This window comes from Hyperolius riggenbachi, chromosome 4, assembly GCF_040937935.1.
Source record: "Hyperolius riggenbachi isolate aHypRig1 chromosome 4, aHypRig1.pri, whole genome shotgun sequence".
NCBI classification, from domain to species: domain Eukaryota; kingdom Metazoa; phylum Chordata; class Amphibia; order Anura; family Hyperoliidae; genus Hyperolius; species Hyperolius riggenbachi.
In genome coordinates this window covers 128,199,098-128,224,884 of record NC_090649.1, presented here as the reverse complement: position 1 = coordinate 128,224,884, position 25,787 = coordinate 128,199,098, and the positions used below count along the sequence as shown (strand labels likewise).

The 25,787-nt window shown below is 44.8% G+C and overlaps 2 protein-coding genes across 6 annotated transcripts in view; one reads left to right on the top strand and one right to left on the bottom strand.

The window, feature by feature from the left end:
- Positions 1–25,183, top strand: part of ING5 (inhibitor of growth family member 5) — an 85,829-nt gene extending 60,646 nt beyond the window's left edge. For 3 of the 4 annotated variants that reach the window (XM_068280607.1, XM_068280606.1, XM_068280605.1), the window contains exons 9-10: positions 11,375–11,569; positions 24,834–25,183. The gene's annotated coding sequence lies outside the window, so the exon portion shown is untranslated. The remainder of the gene's footprint in view (positions 1–11,374; positions 11,570–24,833) is intronic. The other variant, XM_068280608.1, reaches the window with a different exon arrangement.
- D2HGDH (D-2-hydroxyglutarate dehydrogenase) overlaps positions 6,115–25,787 on the bottom strand; it is a 49,693-nt gene continuing 30,020 nt past the window's right edge. For both annotated transcript variants that reach the window (XM_068280604.1, XM_068280602.1), the window contains exons 2-10: positions 24,818–25,116; positions 22,513–22,570; positions 20,865–21,004; positions 16,255–16,448; positions 15,999–16,167; positions 12,145–12,288; positions 11,918–12,060; positions 11,483–11,648; positions 6,115–6,994 (exon numbers count right to left, since the gene is read on the bottom strand). In XM_068280604.1, the coding sequence (XP_068136705.1) occupies positions 6,735–6,994; positions 11,483–11,648; positions 11,918–12,060; positions 12,145–12,288; positions 15,999–16,167; positions 16,255–16,448; positions 20,865–21,004; positions 22,513–22,570; positions 24,818–25,109 (1,566 nt within the window). In that variant the 5' untranslated portion in view covers positions 25,110–25,116 and the 3' untranslated portion in view covers positions 6,115–6,734. The remainder of the gene's footprint in view (positions 6,995–11,482; positions 11,649–11,917; positions 12,061–12,144; positions 12,289–15,998; positions 16,168–16,254; positions 16,449–20,864; positions 21,005–22,512; positions 22,571–24,817; positions 25,117–25,787) is intronic.

The window sequence follows — 25,787 nt, the reverse complement described above, 5'->3', positions numbered from 1 at the left end:
CATAGTGCCTGATGCTGTTCTACCATTTTCCCCCTAAAGTAAGACATTCTCTGAACATAAGACCTAGCGAATATTTTGCTTATTCTCTAAATATAAGGCATCTCCCAAAAATAAGACATCCCCAGCCGACACATACCGCTAATGAGCTGCCGTGTCTGTGATGTCTCTGGGACACTCTCCATTTATGCCAGGCTGCATGCTGTCACTCTGTGCCGCTCATCACCTCCTGCACTGTTAATTTACACAAGCTATTTCTAATTGGATGTAATGTCCCGGAGGCGGGATCATTCTCCATTTTTGGGCCAATCACTGCACTTGCTGCTACTCAGCAAGTGCATTGATTGGACCAATCATGGAGCCATGATCCCGTCTCCCAGACGGCTTGATCCAATTAGAATGAATTAACGTGGCGGCCAGTGTGGGGGACACATTATGCAGTGCCGATCAGGCACCTGTCATGTCATCCTTGCACACAGCAGGTTTATCAACTGTGTGCAGGGATGACATGACAGGTGCCTGATCGGCACTGGAACTGTACAATGAGTAGCAGGCCGAGGCGGCCAGCATTGAACACATCATGCACTGCCAATATAAGACATCCCCTGAAAATAAGCCCTAGCACACTTTTTGGAGCAAAAATTAATATAAGACACGGTCTTATTTTCAGGGAAACACGGTATTAAAGAGAGCCAGAGACGAAGCACCCTCATGTATTTTATTACATTTATCAGTGGGAACATGACAGTAAACACCTACCCTGCTTTTAGTTTCATTGTTATCTGCTTAATTAGTCTATTAGCAGCTGTGATAAAAATCCCCGACTGGCTCAGTCTAGGTTTGACCTGGAATCATTATAGCTGAGTCACTCTTCTGTGGAGTCTTTTCAAGCCCAATCCTGCCACCTCCTGGCTCAGATTTCCTCATTTGCATACTGAGAGCTGTGATGACATAGGAGGGGCTGCTGCTGCTGAGAGAGAAGCTCTGTGGCTGCAATATGATCCATGTGTGCTCTGTGTTAGTGTTGGGCGAACAGTGTTCGCCACTGTTCGGGTTCTGCAGAACATCACCCTGTTCGGGTGATGTTCGAGTTCGGCCGAACACCTTATGGTGTTCGGCCATATGGCCGAACTAAGAGCGCATGGCCGAACGTTCCCCGAACGTTCGGCTAGCGCTGTAATTGGCCGAACGGGTCACGTGGTTCGGGTAAATAAATACCCGATCCACGTCATTTCTCCGCCATTTGTCTGTGGGTTTAGCTTTGGGTAGGCAGGCAGGGTAGTTCTCTCTCCAGCCAGGCTAGCCAGGGTCCCCCCAGTCATTGTGTCGCTGCTGGGAACAGTAGTACACCGCTCACCCACACTATATAGCATTGTGTTTACTGCCACTCTGTGTACACCGCTCACCCACCACTGTATAGCATTGTGTTTACTGCCACTCTGTGTCTCTGCTGGGAACAGTAGTACCCCGCTCCCCCGCCACTGTATAGCATTGTGCTCTGTGTCGCTGCTGGGAACAGTAGTACACCACTCACCCACCACTGTATAGCATTGTGCTCTGTGTCGCTGCTGGGAACAGTAGTACACCGCTCACCCACCACTGTATAGCATTGTGCTCTGTGTCGCTGCTGGGAACAGTAGTACACCGCTCACCCACCACTGTATAGCATTGTGCTCTGTGTCGCTGCTGGGAACAATAGTACACCGCTCACCCACCACTGTATAGCATTGTGCTCTGTGTCGCTGCTGGGAACAATAGTACACCGCTCACCCACCACTATATAGCATTTCTGTACTGCCACTGTACTGCTGCCAGTCAGCGTGTACTTTAAGGGTAAGTGAAATGAAGAAGAAATCCTGTGAAAGAGGGAGGGGCAAGGGAAGAGGTGTTTCCCCTGATGGTTCACGTACAGGCCACAGTGGAGCACCGAAGAAAACCCACTCAATACCGCCCATGTTGTCCAGGAAATCAACCCTCACAAATCCAAAAGAACAGGACCAGATAATTAATTGGATGACCTCTCAAGCGTCCAGCAGTGGGTTAAGCAGCACCAGCACATCACGCACGAGGTCCAAGTCCTCAGCCAGTTACAAGGAGCCAGTGGGCACAAAGCTGACACAACCGGCAGCGACACCACGCACACAACTGCCAAATAACCAGTCCGAAGAATTTCCTCAGAACACAAATGGGGTATTCGCAGGAGCTATTCCCAGCCCAACAAACTTCCACCTTTCAAAGGTCAATGGAACAGCCAGAAATGTGCCCGGATTCATTACTGTGGGAAATGCACCGCGCACTGAAATGCAAGGCGAGTCCGAGGACTTTGAAACCCAAATCCCAGAGCAAGTTGGGCAGGAGGGGTTTTAATTGCAGGAGGTCGGCCGAGAAGATCTGAAAGACGACGTTGGAGTGAGCTGCGCAGAGGTTGTTCTGGGGAGCTCTACTCCACGGCGGCGGCCCACAATCACATATGACGAGTTTGAGGAGATGGAAGAGGAGGGTTTGGACAATGTGGACAGAGACCCAGATTTTGTATGTGAAGGAGAACATCACCGTCGTAGCAGCACAGATGAGTCTGTTGAAGAACCCACTGCTGCATGAGTTCGCCTTGTGCCACAAGGTAGGCGGCGCGAAATTTCAGGCACCACAAGCGTGGAAGTTCAAGTGATACGCAAAAGAGGCGCAAACAGAAATCGCCAGCAAGGCAGGTGCTCCAAAGTCTGGCCTTTCTTTGAAGACTGCAGTGAGGATGGTACCATGGTGATTTGCAAGGTGTGCAAGACCCGCCTGAGCAGGGGGAAAAATATTAACAACCTCTCCACCACCAGCATGACCCGCCACATGGTATCCAAACATCCCACTCTGTGGGCAAACGCGGCAGAACAGGGTACCAGCAACCCTGCCTCCCTTGGGGTCACCAGACTCACCACCAGACCCTCCTCAGCAGCAGCAGTAGCCCAGCCATTGCGTGGTTCACAACAACATTCACAAACATCAGACGACGCTGACACTGTCACTTTCCAGAATAGTGCTCTTGAGGTCTCCCAGTCTTCATCAAACACAACAACCAACAGCCCTACAGTGTGCAGCCCTACGGTTCAGTTGTCTGTCTCGGAGATGTTTGAGCGCAAGAGGAAATTGCCAGCAAATGACCCCCGGGCCGTGGCACTAACAGCCAGCATAGCCAAGCTTCTGGCTTGCGAAATGCTGCCATATCGAATGGTGGAGACAAACAGCTTCAAGGGCATGATGTCAGTGGCCATCCCACGTTACGTGGTTCCCAGCCGCTACCACTTTGTGCGCTCTGCAGTGCCTGAGTTGCATGAGCACGTGGTCAGCAAAATAACCCGAAGCTTGAAGAATGCCGTTGCCTGCAAGGTTCACCTCACCACTGACACCTGGACGAGTGCGTTCGGCCAGGGTCGATACATCTCCCTTACCGCGCACTGGGTGAACCTTGTGGAGCCTGGCAGCGATTCCTCACCTGCTTCTGCGCGGGTGTTGCCCACGCCGCAAACAGCTGCACCGCCGTCCCTCCCACTGGATAACAACAGCAGCACCTACCTCTCTGACTCCTTCTCCTCCAACGCATCTCAAAGCTGTACCTCATCCGGAAACGCTAACCCAGCAGCAGTAGGATCGTGGAAGCAGTGCAGCACAGCTGTTGGCATGCGTCAGCAAGCGTTGCTGAAGCTGATCTGCCTTGGGGATAAGCAGCACACGGGAGGGAATTTGGAGGGGAATAAAGGAACAGACGGATTTGTGGCTGGCACCGCTGGACCTGAAACCGGGCATGGTTGTGTGTGATAATGGGAGTAATCTCATTCGCGCTTTAAGGTTGGCTAAGCTGACACACATCCCTTGCCTGCCGCACGTGATGAACCTAGTAGTTCAGCGGTTCCTGAGGACATACCCAGGCATGGCCGATCTTCTGTTGAAGGTGCGACGAGTGGCCAAACATTGTAGAAATTCCAGTACTGCTTCGGGGGCACTCGCCAAGATGCAGGAGCGCTTTAATCTCCCCCACCATCGCTTGCTGTGTGATGTCCCTACGCGCTGGAATTCTACGCTGCACATGCTAGCCCGCTTTTGCGAGCAGAAGAGTGCAGTGGTCCAGTACATGACGGCGCAGTACCGAGGCGCATCCGGACAGCTGCCAAGCTGCTGTGGATCCGATTGGGCCAACATGTTGGACCTCTGCCAAGTCCTCCAAAATTTTGAGCAATCCACGTTGCTTGTGAGCAGTGACAACTCTTCAGTCAGCATTACCATACCACTGCTGTGTTTACTGAAGAAGTCAATGTTGAAAATCAAGGAAACAGCTGTCATGATGCAACTGGGGGAATCTGAAGGAGAAAACGATCAGCGTGATGATACCAACATCAGGCCATCTGCCTCAGGAAACGCTGGCCCTAGCAGCTATGACAAAGAAGAGGAGGAGGAACAGCTGGAGTTGGAGCAGGAATTTCATGCCACCACTGACGAGGGCCAGAGCGGTGCACGTTGGACTTCCACAATTCAGCGCGAATGGTCAGCAGAAGAAGATGGTCAAGGACTACATGTCAGATGGCGTAGCTGTGTTGAACAATCCATCTGCACCCTTCAACTATTGGGTATCGAAGCTAGACACCTGGCACGAACTGGCAATGTACGCAATAGAGGTGCTGGCTTGCCCGGCAGCCAGCGTTATGTCGGAACGCTGTTTCAGTGCTGCCGGAGGCATCGTCACAGATCGGCGTATCCGCCTCTCCACAGAAAATGCAGACCGTCTGACTCAAATTAAAATGAATCAATCCTGGATTGGAAACTACTACGCAACACTCCCGGACCCCAACCAAGTAACATGAACAATGAACATCTGTGATGGGTTAGCGTTTCCGGTCCCTGTTTATTGAACCTCTCATCTGTATTACATTTATGACTGCATGGCGACAAAATGCATTGCTATCCGCACGCTACTTGTCCTCATGCAAGGCCTAGGTTGCGCCTGAAAGCGTGGCCTTCTCCTCCTGCGCCTCCTCCTGTTCCATCACGTGTGCTGCTGCTGGGTTAGCGTTGCCGGTCCCTTTTTACGGAACCTCTTATCTGTATTACATTTATGACTGCATGGCGACAAAATGCATTGCTATCCGCACGCTTCTTGTCCTCATGCAAGGCCTGGGTTGTTGTGTCTCAAAGCGTGGCCTTCTCCTCCTGCGCTGCCCTCCTCCTGTTCCATCACGTGTGCTACTGCTGGGTTAGCGTTACCGGTCCCTTTTCCTGGAACCTCTTATCTGTATTACATTTATGACTGCATGGCGACAAAAAACATGTTACCTGTGCAAAGAAAAATGACATTTTCCGCATTTAAAAGACATTTTTTCCTTTGAAACTTTACAATCAATTTTCTCAAAAACTATAAGCTCTTTTTCAAATGTTTTTTTCCTCTTGTACCCACTCCCAAGGTGCACATACCCTGCAAATTTGGGGTATGTAGCATGTAAGGAAGCTTTACAAAGCACAAAAGTTCGGGTCCCCATTGACTTCCATTATGTTCGGAGTTCGGCGCGAACACACGAACATCGCGGCCATGTTCGGCGAACGTTCGCGAACCTGAACATCCAGGTGTTCGCCCAACACTACTCTGTGTGCACTAGATACTGATGATGACTGCAGTTTCATTCCTATGAGAGACACTTCCTACAGGCAGCTGCATATCCTACCAAAATGAAAGCACACAGATGAAAGGTTGCATTTAGCCTAGATAGCAGCCTAGTCTCATATAGCCTAGACAGCACATCCAGAACAACTCATAACCCGGAAGGAGAAGGGATATGAGCCGGCGGCCATATTTGATTTTTCCTGGAGCAATAATGGATAAAAAAAACACTAAAAAAGGCACACCAGAGCGGCGAAATTATCAGGTAGAGCATTTATTCTTTACAAGCTATCGACTGATATGTTTATTTTGTGTGAAACGTTCATCTCTGGTTCCCTTTAAAGCACCACTCTGATCTCAGCAATCAGAAAGGTGTGCCCACACCATAGAGAGGAAGCTAGTCCTGACACCTAGTGAGTCAAACTCACCAAATAAAACAAGGCAGTAAGAGGATCTAGGGCTCAACAGATAATCTCCAATAGTGTAAACCCTTTTTATTAAAACCACTAAATCAAGCAGTAATATGCTTACATTCCAGAGGGTAAAAACAAGCACATCACATAGGTAGCAAGCGGTCTGTCTGACCAGCACATCTCCTAAGGATAATACCAGCCACACCCTCTCCTTCCTGGTTGAGAAAGCGCCCAGCGTATCTCCAGGCTCCGCGTTTCGTCAAGAATGTCTCGTGGATTTAGTGTGGTCTGTGTGCAGCTGGCACACCTTGCTTTTTTATATGGGAACGTGAGACTTTTGCCATATACCTGGTGTTGTGGAGCACAGTTATCATATACTGTATGTCTTCACAATGCCCATTTAAACCAGTTGAAAATGACTTGCTCTTAATAACTAGAGCAAGTAATACTGTATTAGGGTGCTGGTACATGGCTCAATAAGAGCAAATTATGTGACAAATTGAAACATGATTTGCAGCAATCAAGTGCCTATAGATTCCTTCAGGGTAAATAGAAAAAAAAAATCACATTGCAGCCAGGTGCTGATACATGCTCAGCATGCACTGCATTCAGCCCCAGGCAAATATTTGTCCTTTTCCTCTAGGAAAGACATCTGTTCATTGGGGGCAAGGAGAACATTTCTGTTATCAGTCCATTGCAGGAATTGTCTTGTATGGATTCATAATGCCTTTTGGATCAATCATGTGTTTGATCTTTTGCATTAGTTGCACTGCTTCTCTGGACTTGCTGTAATAAATGTGATCCCTCTTCTTGAATCCCAAGCCGTGCTCAGCACTGATGCTGCCATTGTGTTGAGAGGTCCATTCATATACAAAAGGTTCTAAGGCAGCCAGTAGGGCATCACTGTGTGACTTTGCCGTGATGTTTAAGTGCAAGTTCCCATCACCTGAGAAGAAAGCAGAAAAATTAGCCAATCTGAGCTTAAAATTATAAGCATGTAATAAATGCATAATAAGGCTATGCTACAAGAATTTTATTAACTTTTTTTTTTTTTTTTTTTTTTTAGATACAGGTAACCTTCCTGTAATGTATCCTACTGTCCCTAATATACATTAACATCTTTAACCACTTTATCCACCACTACAGTAGATCTACGTCCTCTGTGACTTCATCTAAGCCACGAGTCAGTAGATATACGTCTTGTAGCAGAAGCAGTGCTGTGCAGGATTGGGCTTGCTCCTGTGCACATTTCTGGCATTATCTGATGCAGCACTAATTGGTGAACAGGAGTATATGTTTCCTGAGCTAATGAGATTGATTTTTACCATTAAAAATAATTTTATTTTCTCAGTTCATAGTGAAAAATACACTCTGTAGCATTATTTCAGAATCAAATATCTTCACCATAAATTGTGACAGGGACATAGTCTAAGTTTTGTGATAAGCTGTAAGAATAGCCAAACAAAACTGGTGTTTTTTATCTACAGTAGCACTTTTTATTTTTAAACTGGAATTGGTGAAACTGAGAAATAATGTGTTTTTTCTATTTTTTTCCTTGTTTTCCCATTGAAATTCATAGAAAACAAAATTGAGGGAAAACATGGCATACAATGAAAGCCTAGTTTGTCTTGAAAAAAACAATATATATTTCTATTAAAAAAAAAAACGGATGATGCTGAACCCTGCATGCGCAGGGTGCTGACTGCTAAACCTAGAACTACGCCATCCTACAAAAATTCCAAAATAAATTGAATATCATTTGAAATAATATTTTCCCTTTCTTTCCATAAGCAAAAGGTTTTTCAGACCTGGTTATAAATCTTTCTAGTATTCTCTCTTCTATATTTCAGCAAAGTAGCTACGACCGTCTGAAAATCCTATATTACTTAAGGGTTGCCCCTCAGGATCCAGGCTGTAAGATTGAGAAAGCCTGGGTCTGGATGGACCAGGTCGCCCTGTGTTAATAGGTCCGCTCTCCATATTTGCATGAGCGATGTCTTGTGATTGGCCAATTAGGCTAAATTTGCAAAGCCAGATTTGACAGGTTTAACTTGGTGCTTGATGCACACACTGTAGAAAAATACTCTGTATATTGCCCAAGCAACAGTTGGCATACAGGATGAACATCTTCCAAGGAGCCACATATCTTGTCTTACTGTGACAGATTTTACTCCCAGCAGTGTATGGGTACCTTCGATTTGAGAATCCATATTCTTCATCGGCCACAAGAGATCTTTCGAGTCACCACTAGTGACCTACCCAGAAAACTCTATTTCAGATATCTGCAGATTAAGAATCTTTCTTAAAGTGCTTCAGCGTTGTAAGACAAACTGAATATGATCTTAGGACCTTCCTTCCTTTTTGAAGCTTATCAGAAGATTGTCTAGAAAATAGCTAGAAAAAAAATCTTCAGTATTGATAGAAAAAACTGCTATTGTTATCATGATCTTTCATACAGATCCTGGGAACACTAGGTAACCCATAAGGGCTCTTTCACAGTGCGACGCTAAGGTTGCACGTCATAAAAAGTAATAACGCAGACTAACGCACATCAACACAACGTATGTGTGACATTCACAGTGCTCATGTTGCGTTGTGTGTAACGTGCAGCAACATTTAGAAAGTGCTGCATGCTGTGCGTTCTCTGTGTTATTAGCTACACTGGACTATTTGCACATGCTCAATAATGTTTGTTAATTTAATAAAATTTATTTTTTTTAAATGTGATGCATGCGCCATTTTCGTTCCATCAGTATGCAACGAAAACTGCGCACCGCAAGACACCACGCAGTGCAATTTAACTCATCAAACGCAACGTCCTAATGTAGAAGAGCCCTAAAGGAAACTCTTTAGGCTGCAGCTAAAGCATTCAGAATTGAATCTGGATTGCTGCTTAAACCCCTACGGTCAAAGGAACCCTTCCTGTTGGCACAACCAATAGACGCCATGGACTGGCGGAGCTTCCGTCTGCTGACCTTAGGCAGCCATGCGGAGAAGCTGTCAGCCGCTTACATGTGTTCAGAGGACACCATATCAGGGGCAGCCATGAGGGAGGATAGAACACACTTACTTCAGAGCATGTTAAATCGACCGGGAGTGAATGAAAAACACCTGCCATATCACACTCTCTGTCCGCTCCGCATACCAAGCAGGAACTGCCCCCACATGAGGAAAATATATCCTATCTTTCCACTATAGGTGCAAACAAGCTCCCCTAGAGACAAAAATAACAAAAACTGCAGTGAGCCATGGGTGAGCTGGAAACAATGAAGAACTGGGGAAGCACAGGAGGTAACTGGCTATGTAGTGGGAGCTAATTTGTTTAATTAATTGACATCTGCATGTGTTTCCATAGGGGAGGGGATCAATGATAATCTCAGGTGGAGCTGTCCTGGAGGATGATGAGAGAACGTTATTTTTGATTAACCAGTTCGGCCTATCTGGACGAGTAAGTTCGTCCAGATAGGCTCTGCTGCCGCCGCGTGGTGCTTACCTGGGGCTTCTTCCAGCTCCTGGACTCCTACTTTTCCCACAACATTTTCCTGATCCCCTCCAGGCAGTGGTGGTGACGCCCGCAAGACTAGGCTGTCGCTGCCATTCGGCAGTTACTGCGCACACGCGGCCCCGAGCCGAACGCACTCTGGACCTGCTCCCAGTGCCGGGAGTGTTCTGCACAAGCGAAGTAGCGAATTACGCGCATGCACAGAACACTCTCGGCCATGGGAGCGTGACCAGGGTGCTCGGGCCGCATATGTGCAGTAGCCTAGCTTTGAGAGGGGCTCATTCACAGGGGACTAGAAGATGCCCCAAGTTAGATACTTTTTTTTTTTTTTTTAACTTAAAGCGAACCCAAACCAAAAATGTTTTTAATTCAAAATATTTAGTTGTACCACTCTGACACATACAGAGATAAATAAACACTCCTTCAAGCCTATGAGCATTTCAGTGCATGCTTTTCACCCTTCTCTTTTCATAACTAGGGTTATACAGGTGGCAGCCATTAGCAATTCCTCCTTTGCTGGACACCACCTACTCCAGCATTTTGCCGGATTCTGTCCCGGCAAGATGAAAGGAAGGGAGGGGTTCCTCCAATAAATGTAAAATATTTTAGATTTGTCATCATGCAGCTGAAAAAAGGCTGCTATTTATTATTATAATTAGAAAATAGATTTTATTTCTGAAATCTTGTATTTTTAATTTGGGTCCACTTTAAGAATTCCTTTAAACAGTACTAGTTGCCCGGCAGCCCTTCTGGTCTATTTGGCTGCAGTAGTGTCTAAATCACACCAGAAACAAGCATGCAGCTAATCTTAAATGACAGAAACACCTGATCTGCTGCATGCTTGTTCAGGGTCTATGACTAAAGTATTAGAGGTAGAGGATCAGCAGGACAGCCAGGCAACTGGTATTGCTTAAAAATGAAACACATATGGCAGCCTCCAGATCCCTCTTGCTTCATTTATTATTTAGCCTTAAAAATTTTATACCTAAAAGGACAAGTCAGCCCAGGAAAGTTAATGGCTGCAAGTGGGGACCAGGGGGTGTAAATGGCTGCTCCTGCTGACTAGGAGCAGTTAAATGACCTCTGTCGCAAAAATCTTAAAATTTAAAATACGTGTAAACACGAATAAGAAGAGTGTTTCTTCCAGAGTAAAAATGAGCCATAAATTACTTTTCTCCTATGTTGCTGTCACTTACAGTATATAGTAGAAATATGACAGAACAGACAGGTTTTGGATGAACCCATCACCTCATGGTGGATTCTCAAGTGTTTTTTTTTTTTTTCAAGAGCACTTCGTGATTGGCACTTGCATTTCAAGGAGATGCTTGCGAGAAGTTCTGGATGCAGTATTGAGATTAGGTGACTAAGCTAGAGGACAAGAGGGTCTTCTTGGAAAAACAAAGGTTCTGGGTAGGATAGTCTCTAGATTAATGAGGAAATGTAAGGAGACACACTGCTCAACATTTGAAACACTCTCCTACAGCCAGTCTGTCATGCACAAAGCCTGGTAACCTTCACATTTTTTTCCTCAAAACACACCAGTACAAACAAGCCTATAATTTGCTATAGTTAGCATTGGAGGTTAATTGCCTCATCTGTTAACTCCTGTGTCTCCCTCCCCAATGTCTCCAACCCACTTCCCCCATGATTGCAAGCTTGCAAGACAAGGACATCCTCCTAATGTTTCTTATTCTGCTGTAAGTTATATGAACATGTATTGGTGGTTATGTCTCAAGCCACACAACTATGTATGTGTTTGTACTTGTATTGTTATGAACATATCAAGTAACTATGCTCCCATTATTTGTTTTGTACTATGTACAGTACACTACAGAAGTTGTTGGTGCTATATAAAGAAAAAACAACAACTGTGTCCAACCCAGAAGACTGAAGAAGTGGTTTTAGGAGGTTTCAAGCATTTTGCATTCTTACCTAAATGGCCATAACCAACCACCGACTGAGCAGCGGAGCCTAGGCGATCTCTCAGTTCTTCAACCAGGCTATAGAGCTTCTCAATAGGTATGGACAAATCGTATTTGTAGACATAGCCGTCGTGTGCAAGAGCCTCAGTGATACGCTCCCTTAGAGCCCAGAGGGACTAGGCAGAAAGATAAACAAAGCTCAGTTGCCATGACTGGACATGCTTTAGGGTTGGCGGTAACCAATGCAAAGTATTCCACTGTTGTATTTTTGTAAATGCAAAACTCAATAAAATACATCTGTTAAAAAACAAAAAACGCACAAGCAAAGAATCCCCCACCACTTCTGTCTGACCGCCTCGCACAGAGATTTTCCAACATATCTGATCAGACTTTCTATCAATGAACTGCCCAGAACGTTGGGGTAGTAAATCCCTGAGGCACATACCAGTATCTTAGTATGGTCTGTAGCCACTGTGCCTGTAGTGACACATCCCGAATCCATCGCCGTCTCCAGAAACGCATTCAGTTTGTCTTCATCGTGCTTTGCACACGATCCAGATGTTTCCACCAAAACATAAAACGGACTCTCTGCAATGGCAAAACTTTATTAAAACATCTCTTTCACTGCAGCTGTGATTTGCAATCAGTGTGTGAATAGCTGCTGAGGATTACCTGGCAGAGGTTTAGTAAGCTTCAGATGAGTTTCCACCATCCTCATACACTCAGAGTCGAGGAACTCACAAGCTGACAGGACCTCTCCAAGTTGATCTTTACACAGCCTGAAGACTTGTAGCACCCTGCTGAAATCTTCGCAGCCTGGAAAAAACAAAAACTAAACTGCTGAGCAGGTTGCATTTTCAATGAGCATCACTATTGCTTTTCCTTAGGGCTCGTTTCCACTATCGCGAATCCGCATGCATCCAACGCATGCGGATTCGCACATGTAATGCAAGTGGATGGGCCTGTTTCCACTGTAGCGTTGTTGAGGTGCGTTTTTTCAGCGGTGAAAAAACTAACAAAAGAGCTGCAGAATTCGCCTGCGAGTGGAATGCATGCGAATCACATGCAATATATTTAATAGGGAAATCGCATGCGTTTTCCCCACGCGTTTTTTGCCGTGAATTCGCATAGGTACCAATGTAAATTCACACAGGCAGTGACATGTTTAAAATCGTATATACCCTCACCTATGCAAAATCGCATGCGAATTCGCGGCAAAAAACGCATGGGGAATCGCATCCGCATGCGATTTCATCAGTGGTGGAATCCAGGTGATTCCGCACCGCAATAGTGGAAACGAGCCCAACCTGTTGCTGGGGAAGTGTACTTGCTCACCCCCTCCCTCCTCTTTAGAGAAAAAGCATACTTTGCTGAACTCTGTTTGTATATGTTACGGCCAGAACCCGAAGTCTGGCCACTTCGGGTTCTGGCCAGTCACAACGCGAAGTAGCCGGCTGATACAAAATGCCTGTTAATTTTGGACTTTGGCCGGCCAGAACGCGTTGCGACTTACCTTGGCCGGCCAAGTCCCGAAGTTTCCGTCACCGCTCCCCCGCCAGCTGCTCTCCCCTCCCCACCGCTAGCCAGGAAGCCCCGCTCCTCCCCCGCTGCCGTTATAGACCTCAGATCAGGGCGACTGGACCGGGGAAGCAGAGAGAGGCAGAGCAGCTCACGCGACCCGCAGGACGCATACACTTCAATGCAGAAGTGACACATCATTGAACACTTCCGCATTGAAGTGTATGGTCCGGACAGGTAGCGTGCGCGCACTCTGCCTCTCTCCACCTCTCTGGTCGCCCTGATCGGAGGTCTGAGTACTAGTGCTGGCAGCCTCCAGGAAAGCCCACCCTCAGCCCAGCAAAGCACCCCCAGCCTAAAAGGCACCCAGCAAAGCCCAGCCATGCAAAGTCGCCCCCCCCTCCCCACCATGCAAATCACCCAGCAAAGACCCCCCAGCCATGCAAAGCCGCCCCCCCACCCACCATGCAAAGTGCACAGCAAAGCACCCAGCAAAGCCCCCCCCCCCCCCCCCGACCATGCAAAGTGCACAGCAAAGCACCCCCCAGCCATGCAAAGCACCCTGCAAAGACCCCCCAGCCAAGCAAAGCTGCCCCCACACCACCATCGTGCAAAGTCCACAGCTAAGACCCCCCAGCCATGCAAAGCCCCCCCCCGGACCATCCAAAGTGCACACCAAAGCACCCACAGCCATGCACAGCCCCCCGGCAAAGACTCCCCACCATGCAAAGCACCCCCAGCAATGCATCCCCCCTCATTTGTGACTAATCACCACTGTAATTTGATCTCTCCCCCTGTCACCTGACTGCCACAGCAGAGCAGCTAATTTAAAAGCATAGGATGTTAACAATATGTCTGCTCCCAAGAAAGCAGGATGTAGACACACTACAGATTTATTGCAGGATTTGCATCAGCTGTAACTAAGGAATGCTTTTCTTTAAAAAGATTATTATGCTGTTGTGTGTATTTCAGAGCAGAGAGGAAGTTCCGAGTGCCTTTCATGGTGCTAGACAGGGCCCAGGATGTCCTGAGATTTCTGTGTTTTGGACTTTGCCCGACTGACTTTGGCCGTTTCTAGAACTGGTGGGCCAATGTCAGAAATTCCCAGCATTTTGGACTTTGGCCGCCGTCAAATCGGCCAGTTCTAGAAACGGCCGGCCAATTCTAGAATTGGCCGATTTCTGGTTTTGGCCGCAACATATACATCACCAGCGGTTGCCAGTTGCAGTGCCGCTGGGGTTATCAGGTATTCCCTACATTTCTGACAGTTACAGACCGTCCAAGACCGCGACCAAGAATTGAACTTCATCCCAATCAGTAGCAGATACCCCCTATCCCATGAGAAATCTTTTCCTTTTCACAAACAGATCATCAGGAGGCTCTGTGTGGCTGATATTGTGCTGAAACCCCTCCCACAGTCTGATGTCTAGACCATGGTCCTGGCAGTTTCCCGTCTGTGAACCTCACTGCATTGTGGGAGCTCCCAAAAAAGCCAGCAGTAAAAATGTCACCATGTGGTAAATGTCAGAATATAAATCAGGGAGAGGAAAGATTTTACAATGGTAAAACACTGACTAAATCATTTATACATAATTATTGTAAAAATTAAGCACTTTTTATTACCGTATATACTCGCAAGCAAGCCGAATGTTTGACCCCCCCAAAAGTGGGCCAAAAGTTGGGGGGTCGGCTTGCTTGCGAGTCATGTCCCCGTAGGCTCCCCCCGCCCCCCGGCCGCCGCTGCTATGACCTTACCGGCGGCTTCCAATATTCCCCTCTCCGTCTCCGTGCAGGGCGTGTAAATAGTTCACAGCAGCTCGCTCCACGGCGGCAGCTGTGTGATGACGGAGGAAGCGTAGAGAGAGCGGTTCCCATAGTAACGGCGATACATCGCCGCTACAGGAAGCCGCTCTCTACGCTTCCTCTGTCATCACACAACAGCCGCCGTGGGGCGAGCTGCTGTGAACTATTTACACGCCCTGCGCGGAGACGGAAAGGGGAATATTGGAAGCCGCCGGCAAGGTCATAGCAGCAGCGGCGGCCGGGGGGGATGGGGGGGGGGACTAACTACATGCTACTAGCCATACTGGGGCATTTTACTAGCTATACTGGGCACTATACTAGCTATACTGAGCACTATACTAGCTATACTGAGCACTATACTAGCTGTACTGGGCACTATACTAGCTGTACTGGGCACTATACTAGCTATACTGAGGCGCTACCTACCCATACTGGGCACTATACTAGCTATACTGGGACACACTGGGGGGGGGGATCATGCGGCCAGCATTTCCTACCCCCGGCTTATATGAGGGTCAATCATTTTTTCCTGGTTTTTCGGGTAAAAGTTGGGGGGTCGGCTTATATGCGGGTCTGCTTGCTTGCGAGTATATACGGTACATTATTTTCACTGGAGTTCCTCTTTAAGTCTATAGACTATTTCTGAAGCTGCATCACATTTTCTTCAGTACAGTAGGCAGTTATGTAGTTATTTAAGTGTAAGAGTTTAAGGGTGTATTCACACTATATCTTATAAATTGCATAATTATTCTGCATGTAATCTCACTGTCCATATAATTCTATGGGCCTGTTTATATCTCTGAGTTGTAAAGAATCGCCCCCACCTTCCCCTTAGTTTTTATTCAGGCAAAGCCCTAGGTACAAAGAATATATATGGAATAAGAACCAAATCAAATATTTGCTTCTAAAATTCTAAATGATCTAAATACATATAAAATGGATGCATGCTGGGGCACCAACTGCATGAAGTTTGCATGTTTGTCCCGTGTCTGTGTGTATTTTCTCCGGGTACTCTTGATTCCTCCCAAATCCCCCCAAATATACAGATAAGTTAACTGGTTTCCCCCTAAATTGGCCATAGACTATGGTGGACATATGACTATGGTTGGGATTTGATTGTGAGATCCTCTGATTGACAGTTAATGACAAGATTAAACATATGCTCTTTAAAATCACTGCTAAATAATAATAATAATATAACAAACCTAAGAATGCCACATTGATAGCACTGGGTTTGCGTGGACACAATATAGAGACTGCAGTTATAATTCCCAAAGTTCCTTCAGAACCAATGAACAGCTGCTTTAGATCATAGCCTGTGTTGTCTTTACGCAGGGAGTTCAGGCAGTTCAAAACAGAGCCATCAGGAAGTGCCTGGTAAGGAAAGAGAACAGTAATACAGTAAAGAAACCCTTCTATAACACCACTACTGCATATCAACATAAACTTACAATGCCTTACTGCTTCCACTCCTAAAACTGTCCCACGCAGGGATCCATAGCGGAGAAGTCTAAGGCCCCCAGCGTTTGTAGACAGGTTACCGCCAATATGACAGCTTCCCTTTGCACCAAGGTCTAGTGGCATGGTATACCCCCGTTCTGTCAAGTACTTGTTCAAGGACTCCAAAATGCAGCCTGCCTGGCACACCAAGGTCCCTGAAATAGACACGATCAGCATTAATATAGAGTTATTAAGTAGATATGTCTTTTCCTGTGAAATACAGTGGCTTGCAAAAGTATTCGGCCCCCTTGAAGTTTTCCACATTTTGTCACATTACTGCCACAAACATTAATCAATTTTATTGGCATTCCACGTGAAAGACCAATACAAAGTGGTGTACACTTGAGAAGTGGAACGAAAATCATACATGATTCCAAACATTTTTTACAAATCAATAACTGCAAAGTGGGGTGTGCGTAATTATTCAGCCCCCTTTGGTCTGAGTGCAGTCAATTGCCCATAGACATTGCCTGATGAGTGCTAATGACTAAATAGAGTGCACCTGTAATCTTATGTCAGTACAAATACAGCTGCTCTGAGACGGCCTCAGAGGTTGTCTAAGAGAATATTGGGAGCAACAACACCATGAAGTCCAAAGAACACACCAGAAAGGTCAGGGATAAAGTTATTGAGAAATTTAAAGCAGGCTTAGGCTACAAAAAGATTTCCAAAGCCTTGAACATCCCGCGGGGTAAACCGTTCAAGCGATCATTCAGAAATGGAAGGAGTATGGCACAACTGTAAACCTACCAAGACAAGGCTGTCCACCTAAACTCACAGGCCGAACAAGGAGAGCGCTGATCAGAAATGCAGTCAAGAGGCCCATGGTGACTCTGGACGAGCTGCAGAGATCTACAGCTCAGGTGGAGGAACCTGTCCATAGGACAACTATTAGACGTGCACTGCACAAAGTTGGCTCTTATGGAAGGGTGATAAGAAGAAAGCCATTGTTGACAGAAAAGCATAAGTCCCATTTGCAGTTTGCCACAAGCCATGTAGGGGACACATCAAACATGTGGAAGAAGGTGCTCTGGTCGGATGAGACCAAAGTGGAACTTTTTGGCCAAAAGGCAAAACGCTATGTGTGGCAGAAAACTAACACTGCACATCACTCAGAACACACCATCCCCACTGTCAAATATGGTGGTGGCAGCATCATGCTCTGGGGGTGCCTTCTCTTCAGCAGGGAAGATGGATGGATGGAAGATGGATGGAGCCAAATACAGGGCAATCTTGGAAGAAAACCTCTTGGAGTCTGCAAAAGACTTGAGACTGGGGCGGAGGTTCACCTTCCAGCAGGACAACGACCCTAAAGATAAAGCCAGGGTGACAATGGAATGGTTTAAAACAAAACATATCCATGTGCTAGAATGGCCCAGTCAAAGTCCAGATCTAAATCCAATCAAGAATCTGTGGCAAGATCTGAAAACTGCTGTTCACAAACGCTGTCCATCTAATCTGACTGAGCTGGAGCTGTTTTGCAAAAAAGGATGGGCAAGGATTTCAGTATCTAGATGTGCAAAGCTGGTAGAGACCTACCCTAAAAGACTGGCAGCTGTAATTGCAGCAAAAGGTGGTTCTACAAAGTATTGACTCAGGAGGGCTGAATAATTCCGCACACCCCACTATGCAGTTATTGATTTGTAAAAAATGTTTGGAATCATGTAGGATTTTCGTTCCACTTCTCACATGTACACCACTTTGTATTGGTCTTTCACGTGGAATTCCAATAAAATTGATTCATGTTTGTGGCAGTAATGTGACAAAATGTGGAAAACTTCAAGGGGGCCGAATACTTTTGCAAGCCGCTGTATCAACTAATAAATGCATTGCCCAAAATAAATATATATGTTATACTGGCTATCACAGTATTATAAAACTTGATTTGTCATAATTTAGTACTTTTCATTCAAACTAAGTTCTGTCAACTTGCAGCAGAGACTGATATGATCACTCTAACAAACAAGTTAGCCATGTTGATTAAATTCAAATCAGACAGACATGACAGATTGCAACAATTTTACCAGTGATTAGTGCTTTAAGGCCCCGTTCACATTACAAACGTGGATGGCCACGCATGCGGAACGCAACGCATGCGAACGCACGCCATCCGCGTTTGTGTGCGTTGCGTGGCTGATCCCATCACTGAAGAGTGAATAGGACAGCCACGCGTTTTTGCAAAAAATGCGTGCAGCATGCGTTCATGGACCGCACAGGTCCGGAACGCATGCAGTGTGAACATCAGACAGTGCACTCTATGCACTGTCTGATGTCGTGCGTGTCGGCCTCCCGCACGCGTTTCCAAAACGCGTCTGGAAACGCGTGCAGTGTGAACGGGGCCTTAATTTAGACTTATTGCCGAGTCATACTTTTTTTATAGCTCATCTCCAAGCACTGAGCTAAAACCACCACCTAAAGGCTCTATGATCAAAGGGCTCAAATGTTACTGTTTTGAATGAAAAGACGTTTAAGATCCTGTCATGAAATTTTGATCACGTGACCGAAAGCGGCTGTGAGGTTTGTTAGATTTCAGCCTGAGACAGTAAGGCTGCTTCTGGTGTTTCTGGATTACATCTTTTCATCTACTTAAAACTGTAAGAAAGAAGGAACAGAGTAAATCTGTTGGGGGGATTGCAGCCAACAGCACAGCCACGCTGTGGTACAGGAAGTAATCAGTGTTAGGAATCCTGGCCAGGTATTTTACAAAGGATTTATTTGGAATTAGCAAGATAAGTGGTGTGTATACAGACATACAGAGGTGCACACAGAGATCTAGGAAAATATTGGTCTTTATTTTCATTAGAGTATTAATATTTATCAAATTTTGAGGAATTGGTATTACATTTCTTTTTTTTTAATTCAGGTCCACTTTAAAGTCAAAATAACCATACACAGGTCATACTTACCTCCTGTGTAGTCTACTCAGTCTACTCAATCTCTTTCTCCTGTCCTGCGTCCCATTTGTACACTGTGTTCAATGGATTTCTCAGTCCTCCAGTTTAAAAATGGCCATTACCCCCTAACAGCTTCCTGGTCAGTACACAGTTAAACTGTAATATCACCCACTTGAGCCATAGGGAAACATGGACGTTACCTTGCACATTCAGTTGTAATTGACAGCTGCTGATATATAACTGACAGCAACTGATATTTCAGTTCTGACAAAATATTGTCAGAACTGGAAGGGATCACTGTAAGAAGAAAATTGTGAGCCTCTGAGAGGAACTGGCGGTGAGGTTAGTATGTAATATTCATTTGCAGCTACGTCATGTGTTTATTTTAAATAACTTTACTTGCTTTAGGTGACATTTTGCCCTAAAACTAAGGTTTACTGAAATTCATACAAAAATGAAAAAAAATGATCAGGCTTGCTTTAATTTTGATATATTGAAAACTGTCCTACAAAGGGCCCCAACATATATAGAGTCTTGATATATTTAAAGAAAACCTGAGCTGAAGATTAAAAGGCAAAATAAACATACACAAGTCATACTTACCTCCTGTGTAGTCTACTCCTCAATCTATTTTCCCTCTCCTGCATCCTGTTTGTCCACTGTGATCAATGGAATTCTCCGTCCTCCATTTTGAAAATGGCCATTACCCTGTAACAGCTTCCTGGTCAGCACACAGTTAAACTGTAACATTGCCCACTTGAGCCATAGGGAAACATGGACACATCAGTTCTCCTCTCAGCTGTAACTGACAGCAACTGATATATAACTGACAGCAACTGATATATTTCAGTTCTGACAAAATGTTGTCAGAACTGGAAGGGATCACTGTAAGAAGAAAAATGATGAGCTTCTGAGAGGAACTGATGGCAAGGTAACTATGTAATGTTCATTTGAAGTTACCTCATGTGTTTATTTTAAATAATTTTACTCAGTACAGGTTCTCTTTAAGAATGCATCTGTTTGCTTTAACCCTCCAATCTAGCATAATGGCTGCCGCTAAGGGTACTGTTGTTGGAAATAATCCGACATGGCGTCAGCGTCAGCCGCTTTAGATCAAAGTCTTTGACTTAAGGTGGCCACACACGATACAATATAATGATCCGATTTTACGGCAATTCAATAAAAACGATCGTATCTCCCAAAAGAATCGAATGCTTTTTTTTTCATTCGACTGAAAAATCCGATCGGATTTCCCGTTTTCTTCGATTTTTATCGATCTGGAATGCCAGATATTTTTCTTCAATCTTTCTAAAGATTGTATGGTGTGTGTTAGATTGTCAGTTTATTAATACACACCCTAGCAATTTTCTCTGATTTTCCAATCATTTTTATCATAATTGGGGACAAAATTGAACATACGTGTGTGGTACATTGGTCATATTTTTGAAATGTTACAATCAGTCAGAAAAATGTATTGCAATTCTTAAATTGAACAGATATTTTAAAAATTGTATGGTGTGTGGCCACCTTAAGTCCGACACTTTTTAATATAAATATTATGTAGGTACATTGGGCTGCCCGCACCGCAGACAGATCTAGTCCGGTACGGCATCAGGCTACTCAGATCAAAGTGTCGGACTAAAGTCTCGGACACAATAGAGAGATCCAATCACTCACCGGAGACATCATTAAAGCTTATCACCTGATCCATAAGTGCTGTGGAAACCAGGATCTCATCAAAAACAGGGACACTACCGCCAACTAGCCCTGTGTTCCCACCTTGGGGGGTAATAGCCAGATTCCTCTCATTGCAATACCTGGAGACAAGGCAAAGTATGAATGTCAGAGATTTTGCAGAAGAATACCAAATATATTATCTAGCATAATTAATGTGACCTTGTAACATAATCATGTATCTTTATTCACTGTTATAAACAGAAGTGTGTACAGATGTTTGTTTTAACACTAACACACACGCACACGCACACGCACACGCACACACACACACACACACACACACACACACACACACACACACACACACACACTTCACTCAAGCTCGCTTCCTGGCTCCAATGTGATCACTTTTCAACACCTTAAACACCTCACCTTAAAGGCATTCTCGGGGGAAGGGGGGGGGGGGGGGGGACCTGCAGCAGTCATGTCCCGCATCGTTATCCTATGATCCTCAGTTCCCTACCGCCAACACTCGTCAATTGTTCGTCTTCCAAGACAAATAGTGTGTGCTCCCACTTGCGCCATCGGGAGCTTACTGCGCAGGCGCAGTACGAAGTTTTCTTGTACTGTGCCTCGCAGTCAGCTCCCGATGACGCTCGCGGGCATGGCCGCAGTCTTACTAGGATCGCAATTACACCGGGACTGGTGGCGGGGAATGGAGGATCGTCCGAGGATTGTGTGGGACATTACAGCTGCAGTGAGGCAGTAGAAGCCCCAGGTAAGTGTCCGTTTTTATTTTTAACCCCCCCAGAGAACCCCTCTAAAGCCTTGTACATACACAAGATGGTTGTTGGTCGATCTAGCAAGAGTACCGCAGCCCCTGACCTCCCTTGATGGCTCGACCATCGATCAGCCTGGAGGACTGACTAACCTGAGTGCTGGCTGAGGGCATTGTTCTCCCCACTCATTCCGCCCGCTCTGTGATTCTCCCCATTCACCATTCTGTTGTCCCTCTTCCAACCTGCAATAAACAGACCCTACAGGCTTGCAATGCATCTGTACAGCCTTGGCTCCACAATGTCACCAGAAGGATTGCGTCCCGCTCCCTCTCTGGCACCAGTCCTCATACTTGTGTATGAGGCTAAAGCCTTGCACATGCACAAGGGCCATCTGCAGGCATCAGGACTCAAACCCTCAGACAATGGTTCAGGGGCGAGTGCTGTACAGATGCGTTGCTAGCCTACAGACAAGTAAGGTTTTATGTTGCTGTAGAGGTGGGAGATAAGAGGAGGGGTGATAGCTGGAGATGTAAGTAGGAATACAATGCTCACCCAAGATGATACAGGATGTCTCAGCAATGCATCAGGCCACCGCACACATGCTAGATTCTTGGCAACTGCGACCCTTATGAGTGTCAGTTGAAAACCATCTAGGGGGTGTACAAAGCACAGTAGCCCACAAGGAAGGGATAAGGGATGATCATATGGGAGTTGTCAAGTTCAGCTGTGACTAGATTATTGGTACTCAGTAATTGATTTAAACTGCAGGATATTCATATGACTAGGTAAGACAGAATAAAAGATGTTCAGGGTAATTATGTAAGATGTTCAGTGTACTGTATAATAACACAGAAAGAAGAACCACTCACTTTAGAATTTGTGACACTTCTTCTGTATTTCGGGGTTTTAGAAGAATTTTACTATGACCTATAAAAAAAAAGGAAAGAAGTGTGGTGAAAAATGGAATAAAGTCAAATTAATTTCCTCCACCATGTAACATTAAATTGTGGCGAAAAAAAAAGGATAACTTTAGTGACAGAACATTATAATGCTGCTGCAATAGCAGCTGTAAGGAGAGCACACAAAGAATATAGTATAGCTCTATTACATTCCAGAAAAGGGTATAAACATCCTAAAAAAATCATTGTAATAGCATCAATAGTAACATATAAACAATTTATGATATGGTGGTAAAGAGTTAAATAAAAGGATGCCTGAATGTCACACAAGCGTTATGTACATTTCAATGACAAATTCAAATATGGCAGAAAAATATAACAAAAATGTCAGGACAGATGGCTTTCAAAGAGAACAGAGATGAACTGTTTATTCTACAGAAATTCCCCTTTCAGAAAATGTTCCTTCATTTGCTCTCCTCCGTCATGTTTTACTAACACACATTGGGCCCATATGCAATTCCCTTTTTCTCCCAAGTTTTCTCCTAGGAGATCATTTTTCATCTTCTATTTAAAATAACTTCTCAGCACTTTTCAACTGAAAAAGTACTGAACAGTAGGTGAAAAAGTACTATCAAAATTATGTTGAGTATTTTCTTGCTTTCTGGTGGCTTAAAAGGCATTTTATAATAAGGTGTAAAAATATCAACTAGGAGAAAATTCAGGAGAAAAAGGTAATTGCACATGGGCCATTGCCATCTCGCCTTGCTGGGCAGTGCTTTCCCCTACCAGCTTCTATGTTAATATGCAGAACATTTCAATTCTCCCGATAAAACTATACACACATTTTCATGATTTGGTCTGCTTCCCCCCCCCCCCCCCCCCCCCCCTTCTCCCCAAACATTATAGATCCACCTCCGTGCTGAACAGTAGGGATGGTGTACTTTTCAAGATTTGCACTGTTTTGACTTTTTTTCCCCAGGTTTTGATGCCTGTCTAGGTGGTGTTTTGCAAAATTTAAGCTGGTTATTGTGTGACATTGGTAAATGAATGGCTTTCTTCCAGCAACTCAATCATGCAGCCAATTTCCCTTGCAGTGCCTTCTTATTGTGCATCTTGACCCATCCACAACCCTTCCCTGAAGCCTGGATGTCAGCTGAAATCATTTGTGGCTTTTTCTTTGCATCCTGGGCAATTACACTGGCAGTGATGTTTGCTGGTCAACATGACCATGGCTTGAAATCCACATTTCAAAATTTCCACACCTTTATAAGTATTTGAATATTGCTGGTTGGCATTCTTAACTCTTTACAAATCTTTTTTATCCTTCTCCCGTTTTATAAAGTTGAACACCCTTCTATCTCAGATCCTTTAACAGTTCTTTAGTTTTCTCCATGGCTGAAATGTGCAGGTGACTGCCAAGAGTCCAGAATGTCATTGACTTTTTATACATAGGCTACTGCAATTACAAGCAAACAAGTCACAGGTGTGGACAAGTATCCTCATGCTGGGAATACACCATGAGATATTTTGGCGGATAGATGGTTCAATAGATAATTTCCGACAGGTCCGATCTTATTTTCAATCGTTCTTCTGATCGATTTCTCATAGAAGTGAATGGAAATTGATAAGAAAATCGATCGGACAGTAAATCTGCTGAAAAATCTCATTGTGTATTCCCAGCATAAATATCCAATTAACCTGTGTTTTTATCAATATTATCAGTTCAATACTTAAAGGGTATGTAAATCTCTAATCAATGCCATTTGTGTGCCTCCACTTGTCATTATGTTAAAACACAATCATGTGATAATAATAACTGGCTTTGGTCAACCAGTAACAATGAATGAAAGAAAACATTCTGGGTATGGTCAGTCATATGTTCTAAAGAATACAAAGGCCTCCTAGGGTATGCAAACTTATGAGTACAAATATATTGCACAGTAAAAATGAATCTGCTAACAGCATCTGCTGATGTAGTAGCATGGACCTTGTTAAGAAATATATTCTAGGCACCATCACAGGATCTATTGCTCAGCTAGAGATATAAGCTATTTTCAATGTCATAAGAAATAAAGGACTTCACTAAAAAAGTAAGGCAACAACTACTACTGCTGCTGCCTGCTAAAGAAACATACGAAGTTTAACACCTAAGATCATGAACACTGTAATATGCATTTTTTTGTAACTAGCATGCCTACTATTGAGACTCAGAAAATGAATTCAATAGAGCACCTGTAACATGCATGAGGAAATTTTCAGCTACAGTAAAATTTACCTCTCACTGTTTTCAGCCAATCAATGTTGTGGAACCGCAGGTCACCTTCATCAGTAACGACCCTACCTGGAAGCAATGTCTGGAAATGACTGACATCCTGAGCGGTGACCTCTGAAAATGACAGCCGGGACACACCATACCGCTCAGCAGTGAGAGGAGGATCCACAGGGGAGCTTAGAAGTCTGCTGAATATTGGCAGAAGTCTCCTTCTGCAACCTAAATCCATATGCCGAAGGACTCCCCCCATTGCCCATGTTCTCCTTATACACAACCTGAGTGTAGAGAAATTCATGTTCAACCTGTGAAAGACATGCACTCTAGTTAGGCAAAGAAAAAAAATAGGGGAAATAAATGATGAATGATCCAGTTGGTGATTTGTAAATATAAGTACAACGCCACTATAGTGGTTAACCTTAGTTTTAAACCTTAGTTCCGTCTTATGTGTTAAAATGCTTATTGCGTTTACTATATCATGATGTGCAATGCACTATATTTTGTGTATTGAACATAAACCATTTTTTTCGTTATTCGTTTTTTATTACTTGGGTTGCTGGGCTTGCAAAACTGACTTCATGAATGAATGTCAGATGCTTGTTTTGACTGAATAATAGTCTGTAAACTGTAATGACTCCTCCTCCACCATCTCATCATGATGCACATGAGGTAGTCAGTTAGGAGACTGGAGTGGAGACCAGCCAGTCTTTCACAGTGATCAGGGAGCTAACCCTGCCCATCTCCTCTTTGGTACTGAACATTAAACTCTTTGTCACCAGCACTGCACCTAAAGCGCTTCAGAATCTCATCAGTTCCTGTCTAGTTCCTTCCTGGTCTGTTTGTAATAAAGCATTTATAGATGCAATTCTATAAAAAGTAGGAAAGACTGCTACGACCCAGCAGGCAACATTTTTTGCAAACCATGACCATCAGGTTGCAACCCCTGTGACTACCCCACATATCAAGAATACTTAGC